At 51.1% G+C, this 19,072-nt stretch overlaps 1 protein-coding gene across 1 annotated transcript in view; it reads right to left on the bottom strand.

Moving 5' to 3' along the window:
• The window catches only part of WHRN (whirlin), a 48,833-nt gene extending 39,699 nt beyond the window's left edge, over positions 1-9,134 (bottom strand). Inside the window, exon 1 of the mRNA XM_030507416.1 lies at positions 8,362-9,134. Within this exon, the coding sequence (XP_030363276.1) occupies positions 8,362-8,943 (582 nt within the window). The 5' untranslated portion in view covers positions 8,944-9,134. The remainder of the gene's footprint in view (positions 1-8,361) is intronic.
• Positions 9,135-19,072: the final 9,938 nt, after the last annotated feature.

The following is a 19,072-nucleotide window of genomic DNA, read 5'->3' as shown; positions in this document are numbered from 1 at the left end:
TTCATGCCCTTAGCGAGTAGAGCACAGTTTGATGCAAGAAGCATTAACTCTGAGCCATCCTCCCCCTTGCTACAGACTCAAGCTGCTTTCTTCCAGCAGTAATAGCCTTGCCAGAGCTCTTTGGCTTCTTGGGCTGCTTGGATAATGGGCATCCAAGCAATTGCTCCATTCGCAAGCTGCAAAGGTCAGTGTGGAGGTTATCAATCACTGAGCACCACGCGATTCTGCACCAAGTGCCCACAAAGTAAGGCTCTACAGAGTTTAAAAATAAAAGCTGCAAAGGGGAAAGAAATGCAGAGATGCCACAGGAGGGAGGCAGAGGGAGCTTTTGCGGCACGCTCCAGCACCATGGATATACAGAAGTTTGTCTAACCACTCTTTCCTTCACTATCATAGAATCCCGGACTAGTTTGGGTTGGAAAGGACCTTAAAGCTCTTCCAGTTCCAACCCCCTGCCACATGTGGAGACACCTTCCACTAGAGCAGGTTGCTCCAAGCCCCTGTGTCCAACCTGGCCTTGAACACTGCCAGGGATGGGGCAGCCACAGCTTCTCTGGGCACCCTGTGCCAGCGCCTCAGCACCCTCACAGGGAAGAGCTTCTGCCTCAGAGCTCATCTCGATCTCCCCTCTGGCAGGTTAAAGCCATTCCCCTTGTCCTGTCCCTACAGGACCTTGTCCAAAGCCCCTCTCCAGGTTTCCTGGAGCCCCTTTAGGCACTAGAAGACTGCTACTGGACCCAGGTAGTTCTAAGCTGGTGGGCTTCGCTAGACCAAGCAAACCCATATCAGCGCCCATGGGAATGATGCCTGTGTCTGCTACAGACAGCGAGGCCTGCAGGGGCAGAACTGTGAGACCTTCTATAGGGAGATGGATTGAACAACATCAGCTGAACGGTTCCTCTGCCAGCAGGAAGGATGGAGCAGAAGACAGCAGGCAGCAGCACTACCTGCCCCCTAAAGGGATCCTCTGCATGCAGGACAAATCCAAGGCTATTACAACTTCCACTACACACCTTGGTTAAGGCCAAGTTTGCAAGGTGCTGTACAAATGCATATGGAGAGTTTGCCCCCAGCCCATGACCACAGTCTGTTGCAGTGAATAAGATGCTTCGGATCAAGTATATCTCCATCATCCTGCCTGACAACGAGCAGGGAACTGCTTCTGTGCAGAGGAACCAGAAGACTGGTCTGCACTGAGCCTGCAAACAGCTCATCCCTGCATTGGGAGGACAGAGACAAGCGGAACACAACAAAGGTGACACAGAGGCAAGTGGAGAGAATCAATAGGAGGAGGAATGACAGGAAGCAGAGACACTCCAGATGGGATGCTGGGTGACAGGAACCAGAGAGGGAAGTGGTGGGTGACACAGCACAGTGGATGGAGAGTGCGAGATGTCCCCCTTGTCAGGAGGACTAATGGGAATTGTGGGAGGCACAGTCCAACCTCTCCCCCTCTCCCAAGGCAAAGGTGGCAGCAGTCTGGCTTTCAAGTAGTGGCACTTATGCAAATGAATGCAAATTGATGCATAATTATGGTGATTGCACACATTTAGCCCCAAGGCATCGGGAAGCCAGTGTCCCTTTTACCTGGAAAGGTTAAATGAAATCTTAGCTCCAAGACTGTCTCCCTCCAATTGCTGACATCCCCCATTCCCACTTCAAGACAAGAGCTCTGTAACCTCCCACCCCTCTCAAAGATGGTCACTGCCCAGCATATCCATAAGCAAGCCCAGAACAATTTAAAACAGAGCAGAAAAGTCCACATCCTGCTATTCCAAGCTTGGAAAGCTGTCTAGGTGCTTTCAGAGGGGTGGTGGTGCATGAATGGAATCTCAATCAAAGCAGAGCCCCTTCTTCCTCTGTCACCTTTTCTTTCCACTCCACATCAAACCATGCTGAAAAACATCATGAGAACCATCAACAAACCAACCCATAATATAGAACCACAGAATGGTTAGTTAGTTGGTGGAAAAACTAACTTGGAAAGAATCAGTGGGGGGAAAGGAGCAAGACATTTGACTAAGCACCAAGGATACAGGGCTTGGAGCAACCTGGTCTAGTGGAAGGTGACCCTACCTGTGGCAGGGGGTTGGAACTGGATGAGCTCCAACACAAACCATTCCATGATCCTATGGTACCCAGCCAGTGCCTGCACAAAGCGGAGCACATCCCACCCTGAGAGGCTCAGCTGCACCTCCTGAACAAGAAGCTGGCAGAAGCAGCGCTTCTCCAGGCTGCCCAGGTCCCTGTTTCACCTCTGTTTACTGAGCACCTGGTGGTCCACAACAGGGAGCATTCACAGAGCACCCAGTCAAAGGAAACGAAGCCAAATCACTTTAGCAGATGCGTTGTCAGTTCAGGCGAGGGGATTTAGAGCTGAATGATTCTCCAAGCAGACGTGGCATTGAGGAAGGTGTCAAGAAAATCCATCGTCCTCCCTGAGGGCAGAGGAACTGAGTAAAAGATACTTTGATTCATCGGGTATGCTGCACACTAACACTTCTGTTTTCTTCTAATGGACACTGGAAGGAAAGAGGGTTTTGTCCTTTGGGTTATCTTATCAATTGCTCTACTGAGGCAGAACTGTTTATCTACAAGGAGCCCACTAAATAACATTAACACTCCAAGAACTCAAGGACGCCCTACCATGAAGAAGCCAATACCAACACCAAGTATTATCATCCTTGCATTATGAGGAGAGGAGAGATTAAGGACCTCATTCTCATCTTTTGCATCACTATAATGTCATTTGATTTCATTAGGGCTGATTGTGATTTGCTGGTGTAATGAAGGGAAACAGATGACTGAGTAACTTGCCCACTGAGGGAAATGAGTGGCAGAACAGCAAATACAACCTGCTCCTAACTCCAGTGCTAAACCTATATTCCCGCAGATGCTCTCTGTAGGTGCAAGTTCCCCCCACTCTTAAGCTACACGTGATACTAACTTGATCAGCTCAGATTAGCTCACAGTGAGGATGGAGCATCACTTCCCAGCCCTGCTGTGGGGCCCTGGGTATGAGGCGAGGTCCAGCCTGCTCCACTGCATGTCATCAGATCTGCCTCTGAAACCAAGAATATCACTTGTCCCATCTACACTGTCACTGCCATGTGCCCTTCCCTTCAAGGGGCATTCAAACCCATTTAAAATGCAGATGCCTCCAAGTTCCAGAGTGACCTTTTTCCTTCCCCCTTTTTTTCCTAGAAGGAGATCCTGGTGACTTTACACTTCCCACCCTCTCCCTCTGAGCTCAGCTGGCTACAGAAGTGAAAATGGGAACTGTTTGCAGGACAGACAAGCAGAGCATCGTGCATGGCATTGCACAGCACCTGCATCTGAAGCTGCAGGGCCTTTTTTGTGTGCAGGTTTTGGGGGGTTGCGTGTTTCTAAGCAGACCTAGAGACCAAGGAATAGATTACCACTGTACCTGCTGAGGGAAATGCTAGTCACAGCCTTCTTTTCCATGCTCCAGCCACCTGAGAGCCCTTGGAAAGCGGACAGTTTTTTAGCCTCTGCATCAGTGACTTCTAAAAATACAGACACAGGCAAGCAGGCATTTAAAGGAACAAGCCTGGTATCCTTACAGAATCCAGGGACTGATGTATTGCTTTCACTCCTTGTTCATCCCAACCATGACTGTGTATGATGGTCTACAACTCCAAGTGCTTGGAAGGGTTAAAACCCAACCAAACCAAGCTGCATTCATTCCTACTCGCTGTTCCAATGCCTGTACAGTGCAGTGGTGATTACTGACTACAGCAAAGCAGCAGTCTCAGATGATGACAATCAATTCATTGGGCATCACAAGAAACAATGAAATGAGATTTGCCTTCTTGTAAGCTGCCTGGAAAGTAAAACCACCCTAAATATGCCTCCAAGGCTCAAGGCTGCACATCTGCTGTGCCATTTCTCACTGGTCTTTTAGCAATATCACAAGCAGCTGGAGCTCTTTCTACAGCGTATGAAATATCACCTCCTTGGAAGAGATCACCTTGTTTGCCACCATGAAATTCCAAGTGAATAGAAGATAATAAAAAACCAATTTTAATCTCCTTTTCATTGCTTTTAAATGCCAACTTACTTCAGAGCAGGAGAGGGGAAGGCTGGTTTGGAAGGAGTGAAACCCTCTGAGCAACAACGTCAAAGCTCACCCAGTTCCAAGCCCCTGCCACGGGCACAGACACCTTCCACCAGAGCAGGTTGCTCCAAGCCCGTGTCCAACCTGGCCTCATCGCAAGCCTTCCCCCAGCCCCACCATGCACAAACCCTGCAGCTTCTCTCCAAAGCCACTCTGAAGAACCCCATAGGGTGGGCTCAAACCACCTCACGTCCTTCAGAAAAAACTGACTTCACAAAGGTACCACACATCAACATCAAGATTAAAAGAATCACGCTCCCTGCCCGACACACACAAATTAGTCTAGTTTAGGGGATTTTGATCAAGCTCATCCAGATTTGCCCTGCTGCCAGCACAGAAAGACACAGCAGGGCAAACGATGGAATCAGTGCCGCTCTTTTGAGGCTGGTGGAGCTCATGAAGCCAAATCCTCAAGCAGGAATGATCCATCAGTCATGACACTTTAACACTTTCTCTTGTCCCCTTCCTCCTAAACTCCTCCATTCCTAAATGATGTAAAGGACATAAAAACCTACTGCAAAGCAACAAAAGTTGGGGGGAAGGGAGGAAAGGGAGGGTGAGTTTAATGCAAACCCCAGAGCAGAGGAGAAATACCTCCCTGTGTAGCGTTTTGATGGTCTAAACACACAAGCACCTCGCTTTTAACTACTTTGGGCAAAATATTACAGTTTCTCAATGCAAACTTTCAGCACAACTGCTGCAGTGTCAGCCCTGTACTACGTAGAAAGGCTGATGAAAGCCAAGCAAGCTCTAAAAATATACGACAGCCAATACAAACTCCTGCACTTACCCCATAATTCAAATTAGAGTGATCTATTACTAAAGTGCACTCTCGAATGCTGCAATGATAGAGCTGTAACTGTAATGGAGTCATTTAATTTTGATTTGGATGAAACAGCGAGCACGAAGCAGACAAGGCATAAAACTGCACAACTTACATAAAGGTTAAGAAGCTGGTCATTAAGTGAATGGGTTTGGAGTGCTTAGGTAATCTTCTCATTTAAGTGAGAATTCCACTTTTTAGCTTACTTACACTAAAACACCCACAAGCCCCATTGCAGTGGTGACAAACCACACATCAGCTTTTGGCAGCGACAGGATGCAGCTCATGACTTTGTACAGTATTGTGGCAGTTGTCATCTAGTGCCATGATCACGGCTCCGAGCAATGCCTGAAGACATAGAAATTGCTCCTACTCCACAGTTAGTGCCTCTCTCCTCCCTGAGAGGAATGCTGGGGTACTCCTGCATGGCCAGGCATGAGAAGGCAGCAAGTGAGCTACCACGACTTGTAAAAGGAATGCAATACCTAGTGTGAATGCTCTTAGAAGATTACACAAACGAGTTAAGACGATGTGTTTATTCATGTTCCATCTGCAGAGCTGCCTCATGTCTGCAGCTGTGCACCTCCGAGCACCCTGACAGACACAAAGTTGATCTCCAGTTCAGCAAGTTTGTGATGCTCAGCCCAGCAAGCATAACGTACCCAGGAGCAGCCCAAGCCAAAGCCTTCCCCATCTCTGCAGTCGCCCTAAAGAGCAAGCTCTGACAACTCCTCTCACAACAACACGTTCTGCATATTATGAATAACAATGCTGTCCTAGACAGACAGTTTCTTGCTGCAGGACAGGCAAGATGGAAGTGCAGCACAGGAACGTGCTCCTGCTCAGCCAGATGGAGAGCCAGAGCATCCTCCACGCACAGAAATGGGAGCTGCGCTTTAATCAGACAGCTTCTGACCGAGGGAGAATTCACATCTCTGCATCTAAAGCAGGCAGACAGCATTTGGGAGCTACACAGCTGTGGTTTTGTATTAAGAAAGCCTCCGCTCACCTTTTTTCCCCTCGTTTGAACCCAAATACAGTGTACGTGGAAATTCCAGGACCAAACCCAGCTCTGTTTTCATCCTGTTTCTCTCTCCATCAATCCACTACAGAGCAGACCAACAGACATCAGTGAGGGTGTCAGGACACAGTGGGGTTTGCCCTGCTCGAGGAGACTAGACCACAGCCAGAGGCCTTTGTGGAGCTGTTAACACCTACACTGAGACTGAGCTCCCAGGTTTGAAGGGGACTCAGAGAACCAGGGGTCAAGCTGCCCTGCACATCACCACTTCTCCTCCCTGCAGCTCTGACACCCTGCATGATGTCCAGAACATTAGGCTGAAGAAGAGAAATCCTTCAAAGACTGCCCTTTAGCATCACTGAATGCAATCCACTCCTCCATGCAGCATGCAAGGACACTGGCTTAATTTTAAAACCTAGACAGCAACTATCAGAGCTGTCCTGTAAATCACTGCGACTCTTCCCAAGGAAAGTGTTTCTCCCATCATTATGTGGGTCATAAACCCGTCCCATAGGTACCAAGAGTGCAGGAGCTCTACAAGATGCCAGCACAACTGGGTGAGTGACAGAGCTGTCATTTAAAGAAGTTCAGCTCACAAGCAGACCATTCCTAAGCTTCTCCTTCCTTCTTTCCTGACCTTGTCACAGAGCAAACCCTCGGCAACCCATGTCCTAAAGGAATTATTTCTGTGCAGGAAGCACTTAGTTTCACTCAGTATTAATAGTGTCTAAAAGACATCATGTATATTGGAATAGAGAACAAACAAATAGATGTGAATTGCCCAGCAGACTGGGATGAATTAGAGATGAGGTCATTTAACAGACCGGAGCACACCTGACACCTCGTTTCTCCCCATCCCAACGCCACAGCCAAAATACAGCAGTTTGGGGTTATTTTTTGCAATCTTCAGGCAGACTAACTTCTAAAAGCTCTTACGTTGTTGTTGTCATAGCATTAGGAATGAAAAAACAAGAGAATTCCTACAAATCAGGCCAGGTTGGACACAGGGGCTTGGAGCAACCTGCTCTAGTGGAAGGTGTCCCTGCCCGTGACAGGGGGTTGGAACTGGATGACCTTTAAGGTCCCTTCCAGCACGAACCAGTCTGAGATTCTATGAAATCCTTTCTCTGGTCCCAGGATTACCAGGGACTCATTTCCAGCCTGGAAGACATGCCCTTGCCTGTGGTGCAGGTTTAAAGCCAGGGCAGGGACCACACAGGTTGGCTGTGAAGATGCTGATCAAAGCCATGCAAGATGAATGCACTGTCAGAGGAATGCACCACAGGAAGCAGGCTGCAAACGGCAGTGCTTTAGCTTATTATGGGAAAATTAAAGCACAAACAGCTGGAAAACAGTCTGGTCAGCCCAGATCCTGGCTCACCACGCTCTGCCTTACAAATTGCTGCCCTATAAGTTGATTATTCAGCTCAATAGGTTTGTGCCTGGCCCTGCTGTGCCATGGGAATGCCCCGAGCTGAGCCCACCAGGCACAACATGATCTCTGGGAACGGGATGAGTCACTTAGACATGAACTTTGGCTCAAAACATTGAGTTCCAGGAGAAAATCCCACAGTTGATGGAGCTCCCACACCTAGCCTCACAGGAAAGCTTTCATCCTTAGCACCTTGATGCAATGTACAGCAACAGGGGCACAGGGAAGGCAACAGGGACACGGGGAAACATGCTGTGCAGCGGGAAGAGCACCTCGGTTGTGTAACTGTTCTCCCTCTCCCCCAATACAGTTGGAAGGGGATCTAGGATCTGCTCCTGCTTCGGGCACTATGCAGTCCTGGGGAGATCGTTCTGCTCCGCCTTGCCTCAGTTTCCCCACCTTTTGGAGGAGAAAACACGGTATAGCAGCTCGAGTACCTGCCTTAAAACCTGCATCACGCAGGTTTCCAACTTCCACAAGCCTCCCGGACTAAAAGGAAAACACAAGCAGCGCTGCTGCGTTCCAGAGACGCTCGGAGAGGACGAGCTGCAGACGGTGCCCGGCCGGCTCCGGCAGCGCGTTACCGCCCGCACACACCGGTATTTTCACCGTGAACGTCCCGACTCGGCTCCCTCCGCTGCTGCCGCCCCGTTCTCCGGCGGGACGGGCCAGATCCCTCCGGCACGATGCGAACCGGGCGCCACAGGTTTCACTGCCGCGTCCCGGAGAACAGACCCGGGATGGGACGGGGCGGGAGAGCGGCCACCGAGGCCGGACGAGGCGAAGCTGGACCGGGCGCCCCGCCACGGCGCCCGGGGAGGGAGCGGCGGGGCTCGCACAGCCGCCGGCTCCGAGGGGAGGAAGCAGAGCTGAGCCGCGGGGCAGGGGTGAAGTGGGGTCGTGGACGGGGCATCAGGCCGCCAGACCCCAGCCCGGAGCCGGCTTACCTTGACCGCCTCGGCGTGGGTCACCCTGTCCAGGGACCTGCCGTTGACACCCAGGATCTGGTCACCGACGCGTAGCCCCTCCCGCTCGGCCAAGGAGCCCGGTTCCACTAGGGACACGTAGATCCCGACGCCGTGCTCGGCCCCGCCACGGATGCTGAAGCCCAGACCCTCGTGGGCTTTGCTCCGCCGCAGGGTGACCTGTCGCAGCTCGCCGGGGACCACCGGCGGCGGCGGAGCGGGGGGCGGCAGGTAGGGCCCCTCGGCGGTGTATTGGTCGAAGAGGAGCTGGTCGGAGCGCGGCAGGACGAGTCGGAGCAGCGGAAGGAGCTGCCGGCGGCGGGGCCCGTCGAGGAGGGCTCGGAGGGAGCGCACCAGGTCGCAGACATTGCGGCGGCCGTGGTAGGCGTTGAGACAGAGGATGAAGCGCTCCCGCTCCGCCTCGCTCAGCAGCGCCGTCAGCGCCTGGTGCAGCCGCCGCACGTTGGTCGATAGCGGACGAGGCGCCGGTCCCGCCGCCGAGCCCAGGGAGCCCGAGGAGGAGGAGGAGGAGTGCACGGACACGCCGTCCAGCTCCGCGCTCATCGCGGCAGCACCGAGCACGACCCGAATAGGATCCGGCCGGACCCGAGCGGGACCCGACTGGACCCGAGCAGGACCCGACTAGACCCGAGCGGGCTCGGCCAGGACCGAGCGGGACCCGACACGGACCCGAGCGGCGCCTCACGCCACACTCCACCTGTCCGCGCGCTCACCAGCGCCTCGCGGCGGCTTCCCAGGAAGTGACGTCCCCGCCGTTGCCAGGAGACGGGTTATACAGAGCGGCCCCGGCGCTGGGCCCCGCCCGCAGCCCCGCTCCGGGCCGGGCTCGGGCTGCGCTGCTCCCGCCAGCGCGGCCGCCCTGCGGGCGTCCCGCACCGCCAGCGCCCCGCTGCCTCCCGCAGCCCCCGCTGCAAGGGAGCGCGCAGGAGGAGGCAGCTTCCAGCCGCGAGAGCAGCCCGCCCAGCGCGCGGTGCCCGCTGCCCGACCTGCGCGGCGGGTTTTCTATCGCCCGCCCTGCCGGACAGCGAGATGTTGTAAGTAATGGAATGGGAATTATAACATATTATAGTCCTGGTAATTCACTTGTTTGGCATGAATCAGCAGAGGAGGAATCACTGAGGGTGCTGAGGCGCTGGCACAGGGTGCCCAGAGAAGCTGTGGCTGCCCCATCCCTGGCAGTGTTCAAGGCCAGGTTGGACACAGGGGCTTGGAGCAACCTGCTCTAGTGGAAGGTGTCCCTGCCCGTGGCAGGGGGTTGGAACTGGATGAGCTTTAAGGTCCCTTCCAACACAAACCAGTCTATGGGTCAATAAGAACTTCAGCACAGGCTTCATTTTAATCACAAGTCAACGGGCATGTGCATCACTGACAGGGTGGTGAAGTAATTTATGATGTCAGCCTTGGAGTCCAACCCAACTCACTGCCAGTTTACCCCCTTCACTCGGCAAATCCAGCCACCCCCGAGAAGCCCTTCCTGTGAGGGATCCTGCTGATCTAGATCCAGTGATCGAGCAGTGGGCATCACAAACCCAGCACGGATCAGTGGGGTTCAGGGGACCACATTCTTGCCTGGGACCTGCCATATGCCTGGCCACCCTCCATCCTGCTTCCACACCCCTAACCTGTGACATCCCACCCAAAAGTGAAGGATCAGGATCAGAAGTCAGCACAGAAAGCCAGGGGCTGCTTTTCTAGTTGCTGGATGAATTATTTCTTAACACACGAGGTTTTAGTTTCTTTTATATCTCTGGAGCAAAGACCATTTTCCACCTCAGTCATTTGAAACCTTTCTGTCTTTGCTGAAGTGCCTTGCATCCGCTACAGTTCAGGAGGATTAAACCCAATTTATCAGATAAATCTTGATAGCAATAGAATTCATTTTGTTCATGGATATGATGGAAGAGCTTTAACAGCTGCATTACAAGTAGCTTTATGTACTAAAAAGTAGCTTTATGTACTAAAGCTTTGTTGGAGCTTTCAATGCCTTGTCGAAGACAAAACCAAACAAAGCAGATTGCTAATTGAAATTCAGGTTCTAACTGTGGGTGATAAATAAGCAGATGGAACAGTCAACACTGGTGGGAAAAAAGGGACAATATAGGATGGAAAAGTGAGTGAAAACAAAAACACGCCTACATCAGCCAAACAAAATAAGAGCAAGCAAGGTACTGCCTGGCTTTGAATTGCACTCAAACACAGTCTTAATGCTTAGCACCACGCTCAAAGGCTCCTCCAAAGCACTACTACTCCCACAAGGGCAGTATGTGAGCAGCTCCAACCCTTTTTTATCCTACGAGCAGACACCAAGTGTGTTAACAGAAGCACCAAGGGCTGGCCCTGCTCTGCACTAGCTCCAGGCTGGAGCAGCACATCCAGTTCTCCCCGCTTCAGCAGAGCATGGCATGACCCAAACCACAGCCAAAGCAGGTATTCAATGACCAGAGCTGCCCAGTGTTGGCTCTGGGTCCCTGGTATTTTGACCACTACTCCAGAAACTATCACGAAGCCAGTTTCCCAAGCCTAAGACGAGTTGAATCCAATGCTACCCAGCAGAAACAAACACAACATCAACATGAATAACCTGGCCTTGAACACTGCCAGGGATGGGGCAGCCGCAGCTTCTCTGGGCACCCTGTGCCAGCGCCTCAGCACCCTCAGAGGGAAGAGCTTCTGCCTAAGAGCTCATCTCAACCTCCCCTCTAGCAGCTTTAAGGCTAGCAAGAGCCAGAAAAGTGTTTTTCCTTTTTTCCTCTTAAATCATTTTTACAGCACGAAGTAATCCAATGCATTTCTAAGCGCCACATGAATAAATTGCTCAACCTTTCTGCTTTAATCCATTGTAATCACGTTCCAGAGTGCTCTTTGAAAAGTGAGCTCCATGTTTCCAGAGCAGCTGTGCTCCTAATTAAAAGGCACTGTAGCAAGAAGACAACAAAATGTCATTCTGGTTGGAAACATCTTGCTGCAGAGATGGAGGACTGAGCTGAACTGTGACGAAGACGAAGCAGCCTGTGCTGCCAGGTTCCTTAAGAGAGTATTAGGAGATGGCTGGCACACAGGGCTGCCTCTGGGCTAAATCCTTATTGAGCAGATTGGCTGCCAATCCCCTGTCCCTGGCTGGCTGGACTGGTTTGAATCCCAGCCTGGTTTGTGTTGGAAGGAACCTTAAAGCTCCTCCAGTTCCAACCCCCTGCCACAGGCAGGGACACCTTTCACTAGAGCAGGTTGCTCCAAGCCCCTGTGTCCCACCTGGCCTTGAACACTGCCAGGGATGGGGCAGCCACAGCTTCTCTGGGCACCCTGTGCCAGCGCCTCAGCACCCTCACAGGGAAGAACTTCCTTTTACCTAACCTGAACTTCCCCTGTTTCGGTCTGAACCCATCACCCCTTGTCCTATCGCTACAGTCCCTGATGAAGGTCCCTCCCCGGCATCCTTGTAGCCTCCTTTAGACACTGGAAGCTGCTCTGAGGTCTCCACGCAGCTTCTCTTCTCCAGGCTCAACAGCCCCAACTTTCTCAGCCTGTCTTCATACATGCTTCCCTCAGCAGCGGCAAGCATCAGCTGAGGGGTCCACAGAAATAGCTGATGCAGAGGAAAAACGCATCATGAGGGTTTTCTAAGAGAGGTCCTGGGTACGGTGAGTTCCAGCACCACCTCACCGTTGTCTTGCCTTAAAGCTGAGCCCAGCACAATGCAACACAAGCTCCCCACTGAGCTGGAAGCTGCTTGCTCTATCTTTTCAGCCCCAGGTGTAACAGGCAGAAGGGGGACTTAAAGAACAGCCCAAGGAGCAGTGAGAAATCACCATTTCAAGGGCAATGATTATCTAAACCCTGAGTTATGAGCACAAACGTAATCCACTTCCAGTAGAAATGTTCCAATTTATGGGTGCTGCCATGCCTAATCAAACCAAGTTCAGCCAACAGCCAGAAGAGGTACTTAACAGCATGGTTCCAGCAGGCAGCAAAGGGAGGGAATTCGGACACCTCTTAAATCCTTCTGTATGTAGATATCTACAAATCTTCATGCTCATATTGCTCAGTGCCACACTGAGACCGTTCCTGAGCAAAGCCAGCCTGAAACAGGTTCAACTGGGTGAGAATTTGTTGGTTTCTGTTGCGCAAGAGAATATCAAAGCTGAGAATTTTAGCTCCAAACTGGAGTTTCTATAGGGTGAACATCACAGGATGTTATCAGTCCTTTAGATACTGCCTGGATTAAAAAGTTAATCGAATCAGAGAGCAGTAGTTTCACCTATCTTACCAGAAACAGTTTGTTTTAGTGCCGTTGGAATGCTTTGACACTTCTAAAATCCCAAAGCCAAAGCAATTCAGATTAAAACAAACCCACATTTTAGGAAAGCATTTGCTTTAGATATAGGTCTGAGAAGTTTCCCTCAGGTTTGCCTGCAGTGATCTCTCCACTGTGCCAACACCACCGTGTAACCCTGCAGCAGAGCCCGGGGGTGTAAAAGCTGCAATCCTCCAGCCCTCTCCAGCAGCTTCTCGCACTTATGCCTTCTCCAGCCCGTTCTGAAATGCCTGAAAAAGCCACTTGCATCACTGGCTCTTTTCTTATGCCCAGCACAAACCATCTGTAAGGCACAATGTGGACCTGGATGTTACAGCCAGGCAAAGCAGAGCCTTGCTGAAGATCAACCATTGCCATTGCCAGGACTCCAACTTGGGCACCATGGCGGTTCAACTCTGTGTATAAAGGACACAGAGGATGTTCATGAGGGTCCTGAGGTGCAAGAGGTGAAGTCTCCAGAGCAGTGGCATACGCAACATGTGCAGAAGGAGCCAACCTTAGGGGTGCAAGTAACTCACTCCACAAGACTGGACTTATTTATATGAACTGTGGAAAGTGTTAAGCAAATCCAATACTCTCACAGCAATGAGCTGGGCAGCAGAGGAGGGTGTGCTAGATTTGACTGTGAAGTTGCAGGGTGCTTTGACAGAGGGGAGACTACAGTCTCTACCCTTAGTGTTGCCTTTACACATGTTCCAATGTCTACCTTGCACATGGTGGGTGCCTTCACTCCTGAATTCTCCTTCCCATGGGCACATCACTTCCCCTTGCAGTCAAGGGTTTTCACTACCCCCTCAGACAAGGACTGCCGTATACTGGGTGTCTGCACCTCAGAGCCTTGACCTCACCTGGAGCTACAAGTGAGGCACCTGCACACCACACACACATCAATCCCCATGGCTCGAGAGTACCTAAATGAATTTGGGGGAAACACAGCCCCTTTCTGAAGAGCTCTCTATATACCTGACAGCTTCCAAACAGGCCTGAGCACTGCAGAGCTCGTTTGCACAAATTCAGCCCCCCAGCAGGCAAGAAATTCCATGGCCTCACTCACACTGAGGACTGACAAACTCACACAGAGGTAATCTAAATTGAAGATATGTAGTTTGAAGACCTTGATCTCATTCAAGTAAATGTATGTAAATCTACTATTGAGGAAGCCTGGCAGGATTTATGGGTCGTTCTCCCCACATTGTTTTCTGCAGCGGTGGAATTCCAGATGCCTGGCACAAGCTATCCCTGCAGGTTTGTGTCAGAGCACAGCCCAGCAAGCAGGATAATTCAGCTGCAAGGTCTGATGTGCAGGAATAAACACACCAGGAGAGAAAGGAGGGTTACTCCTTAGAGCTTCTTACTGAGAGTATCTCCTTCTGTGTGTATCATTGTAATGGAGACTGTCCTGTGTCCTATGGCGAGTGCAACGCAAAAAGCACAGCTCACTCCTGCTGTGACAACCTGCAATGCCACCAGAATACCAGGCAGTCCTTTCTTCCTCAGGCATATTCACCATACCAGAGGTTTTGCATTGCTGAGTTCTGCTCCTTATTCAACCATTGCCACAGTTACGGGGTTGAGATCCCAGCCTGGTTTGTGTTGGAAGGGACCTTAGAGCTCGTCCAGTTCCAACCCCCTGCCACAGGCAGGGACACCTTCCACTAGAGCAGGTTGCTCCAAGCCCCTGTGTCCAACCTGGCCTTGAACACTGCCAGGGATGGGGCAGCCACAGCTTCTCTGGGAAAAGTCTGTGCCAGCGCCTCAGCACCCTCACAGGGAAGAGCTTCTGCCTAAGAGCTCATCTCCATCTCCCCTCTGGCAGGTTAAAGCCATTCCCCTTGGCCTGTCCCTACAGGCCCTTGTCCAAAGCCCCTCTCCAGGTTTCCTGGAGCCCCTTTAGGCACTGGAGCTGCTCTAAGGTCTCCCCTTCAGGAGCCTTCTCTTCTCCAGGCTGCCCCAGCCCAGCTCTCTCAGCCTGGCTCCAGAGCAGAGCTGCTCCAGCCCTCGCAGCAGCTCCGTGGCCTCCTCTGGCCTCGCTCCAGCAGCTCAACGTCCCTCTGGTGCTGTTGCCCCAGAGCTGGATCAGGACTGCAGGGGGGGTCTCCCCAGAGCACAGCAGAGCCCAGCACACAGCGGGGTTCTGGGCTCAAGTGCACACTGAAGCCAGGTCCTGGGGAGCTTCTGATTGACCAACACCCCCAACGCCTTCTCCTCATTGCTGCTCCATCCAGTCTGCACCCAGCCTGTCTGAGGTGTATGATATATATGCCTGTATGTCCAGCCTGTATTAGACATTCACCAGCTTCTGCTGAGGGAGCCTGGAGGTGAGTGAAACTTCCCACAAGCATCTCTCCTGGTGGGAGCGATTTACACTGTATTTCCTCCACTTACTTAAAGTAGTAATAGGGCCGCAGGGTCATGCTCCTCATTGAAAGATCAACACTCATGTTCTCCAGCCTACAAGCCCATCTCTGTCAGGCTGGAGAGGGACTCCCTGTGAGTACAACACTGCAAGAAGACAATCAAAAGCAAAGGTTAATGAGGTAATAATCACTATTGATTTGTAGTATATAATGCAATAAATACCCACTGCCATTGACTAAACACAGCTGGGCAAAGGCATCTAATCAATCACGTCAGCCATTTGATTTGCTTGTTCAGAATCGATTTCATGGCATCAGGGAGGTGCTGAGAGATGCCAGATGAGCGCAGGGAGCAGGGCTGGCTGCCAGCCACAGCTTCAGCTCCCTCCCAGCAGCCCCATCACTGCTGATAGGGCTCTTCCTTCACTGGGAAGGCCACAGTGAGGAATCAGGAGCATGGAGGGATGGGAAGAGAAGCCAGGACAAGCTTGAATCATGGATCCTTCCTCTGCTGGCTTTTACTTGTTCACCTCCAACCCCAAACCCCCTTTTCTTGTAGAAATGAAGCATTTGGGAGAATAAATATAGGTTTTAGCAAAAAAGCTGCTCAGAATGCTGAAAGTTCTCCTGAAGTGAAAAATGGCCAATAGAAAACAGATGGGGGAAAAAAACCTCTCAGAGTTGTCATCACATTTCTGAAACTCCCCAGCAGAGAAGAAAACACACTTAGATTTCTCTTAAGGAGACAAACAGGAGAAACCCTCTACAACTAGATGCAGGCACTGCCTGGTCTGGCCTGGAGAGATGGTGGAGCGCAGCATGGTGGCATGCTGAAGTCTGTGGAACTCCAAAGCATTGGAGAGCATGCTACAGATTGGGTGAAGTGATTCAGAGCAGCCCTGCAGAGAAGGACCTGGGGTGCTGGTCAATGAGAAACTGAACATGACCCTGCTTCAGTGTGCGCTTGAGCCCAGAACCCCCTGTGTGCTGGGCTGCAGCAAAAGAAGTGTGACCAGCAGGTTGAAGAAGGTGATCCTGCCCCTCTGCTCTGCTCTGGTGAGACTCCACTTGCAGCACTGTGTGCAGTGCTGGTGTCCCCAACATAAGAAGGACGTGAAGCTGTTGGAGCAAGTCCAGAGGAGGCCACGAGGATGATCAGGGGCTGGAGCACCTCCTGTATGGAGGCAGGCTGAGCAAGTTGGGGCTGTTCAGCCTGGAGAAGAGAAGCCGCATGGAGACCTCAGAGCAGCTTCCAGTGTCTGAAGGGGGCTACAAGGATGCTGGGGAGGGACTCTTCATCAGGGACTGTAGCGATAGGACAAGGGGTGATGGGTTCAAACTGAAACAGGGGAAGTTCAGGTTAGATATGAGGAAGAAGTTCTTCCCTGTGAGGGTGCTGAGGCGCTGGCACAGGGTGCCCAGAGAAGCTGTGGCTGCCCCATCCCTGGCAGTGTTCAAGGCCAGGTTGGACACAGGGGCTTGGAGCAACCTGCTCTAGTGGAAGGTGCCCCTGCCCGTGGCAGGGGGTTGGAACTGGAGGAGCTTTAAGCTCCCTTCAACCCAAACCATTCTATGATTTGTGTCTGCACCAGCCAGGCCGGTGCCTTGGCTGCCACCAGAGATGAGACTAATCATGTCTGTGATCCCAACTCACACACACTAATGCACATGGATAGATCTCTAATGCTCTCAATTCATGCTCATTAACAGATACAGCAGACACAAGCGTGTTATGTCATTTGTTTAAATCCTGTCACATTTCCCCAATGACTCTGATTACATTTTTAAAGTTATTTATTCTTCTCTAGAGCAGGATTATCTTGCCCTGGAAGCCCTGAACCCAGCGGATTTGCTCCAAGCAAAGCTCCCACACATGAAGCAGTTAACTGATTCCCTGTGTCCTAAGGAAAGCAGAGTTCCCCTGGTACAGGGGAGAGATCCCTGCAGGCAAATCTTCGAGGGCATGGACTGTGATAGCAGCACATAAAAGTGGCCATGGTTCTTGCATCACTGATGCATGAGCAGCCTGAGGACCTGCCTGCAGAGGCATGTGTGGACGGGGGGCTTGCAGGAATCACTGCTGCATGTGGAACAATTCAGTGGCTTGCTCTGAGAGAAGAGGGAAATGCTGCCATGTGGAGAGGGGAGAAAAAGAGGCTCAGGCTTGCTCCTAATACTGCATCTTCTCTCCCTCTGCCATCACGAGTCAAACACTGAAGGTGGAAGCTGGCTTCAGTCCATGGGCACAGTTAGCGACCATTCCTGACCTGACCCTGAGATAAAGGTGCCCACCCCATCCAGTTTCTGCCCCTAAATACTATTAATGAGATTCCCACCTAAATAAATCTGGTAAGTGCTAAATAAAAGCTAAGTGAGGAAAGGATCCCTCCACATTCAGTGGCAGAGCCAGCAACAGGTCTCAGCCCAGCATCCAAGTCCCTCACCTGGACTATCCTATCCTCTACTCTGGGCTGGGCAGTAGATTTCTGCTCCTGGCAGCTACAGAGCACCTTTGAAAGGAGAGTAAGGTCACCACCACACTGCTCTGAAGACAGTCATAGGGAAATGATTACATCTCTCCAAGCACAGAGGCATTGCTTCAGCAGAAGCCAGCAGCTAGATTACACGAGATAATTTAGTAGCTGACATTAAAAACATCTCATTTAGCCTGGAATAAAAATATCTCCATTCAACCTAAGCTATATTGATATAGCTGAATACACAGGAAGTCCTGAATAGCTGCTCACCTGGGCAGTTGAATGAAGGTTGCCTCCTCCACGCCAGCATCTTCCAGTCATCACATCCTTGCTGGATATCAGGAATAACAGCAGGGACAACTGCACTAAATGGATTCTTATGTGGTCTAAATCTTCCTCTGTGGAACAACATTTAATTTCCCAGCTTTCCTTTATGAATTGCTTTTTACCTTCTTCCCCATGTGGGCCCACAGCCTCCAGCTAATAGAAAGTGGAGATGAATTTTGCTGCATCTCAAGCAGCTGTTGCTATATTTTGACTTGATGATGTGCTGTAAAAGCAGAGCCTCGACTAAAGCAATTGAGTTAATAGTAGCCTGAATAAGACAAGCAACAGGGAGAAGGGATGTAATGGGATGCAGGAAGGGGGGACATTTTAAGCACTGGTTTAGCTGTCAAATCCTGCAGTTACACACCCTGTGCTCTGGTTTCCAGCACAGCCCATCACAGATAGAGGAAAACAAGTTTTACATGGTGTAAGCAGCAGAGAAGTAATCAGATCCTCGCTCCCAGTGCAAGACTTAACGCAGTAGTGCCATTGCTGTAACCTTTGGGATGTCCACAATAAAGGAAATACAAAAAATAGAAGATATAATTATTGTCCAGCCCCATTTTTACAGCAGCACCCAGAAGAATCTTCCCAGGCAAAGCAGCTGAAGGGTTTCAGCAGCAGAACGCAGAGCTCTCTGCACAGTGGTGTTATGACCTGCGATCCCCCAGCTCAATGGGTTTCTGTTCTAATATCTGGAGCTGAAGAATCAGAGTTTGCAACCTCTCCCCCACTCCATGGAGGCTGCACACAGAGGCAGCAGGTCCTGGACTCTTCAGAGCATCTGGGTACCCAGCTCATGGTTAGTGTTGCTCCAATTGTTCACCATGTCTGAACATAATTCCTAGTTCTCTTCCACAAGGATTTGCTCTGAGCTGATGCTTTATGGGCCAGATGCTGCTGGAAGGGATGGACAGAAGGACTTGCAGCCATGAAGAAGTGTAGGATGATCTCACCTGGTATAAACCACAACAGCACCTTTGGCTGCATCAGAGCTGCCTGACCCCAAAGGATCACAACAGCGCAATCCCAAAGGCCTCATGAAACCAAGCTCTGTATGTCTGTGGACTACCCACAATGCTGATGTACCAGAGCAAACCAGAGGGGACATAGTTATCCTTTTGCATCTGCTCTCTGGAGCTCTGTAAGAGAAATCGGAGGACATTTGGCATGTGTAGCTGGATATTAAACTTACAGTG

Source organism: Strigops habroptila, chromosome 15 (assembly GCF_004027225.2).
Source record: "Strigops habroptila isolate Jane chromosome 15, bStrHab1.2.pri, whole genome shotgun sequence".
NCBI lineage: Eukaryota > Metazoa > Chordata > Aves > Psittaciformes > Psittacidae > Strigops > Strigops habroptila.
This window is presented reverse-complemented; position numbering and strand designations above follow the sequence as displayed.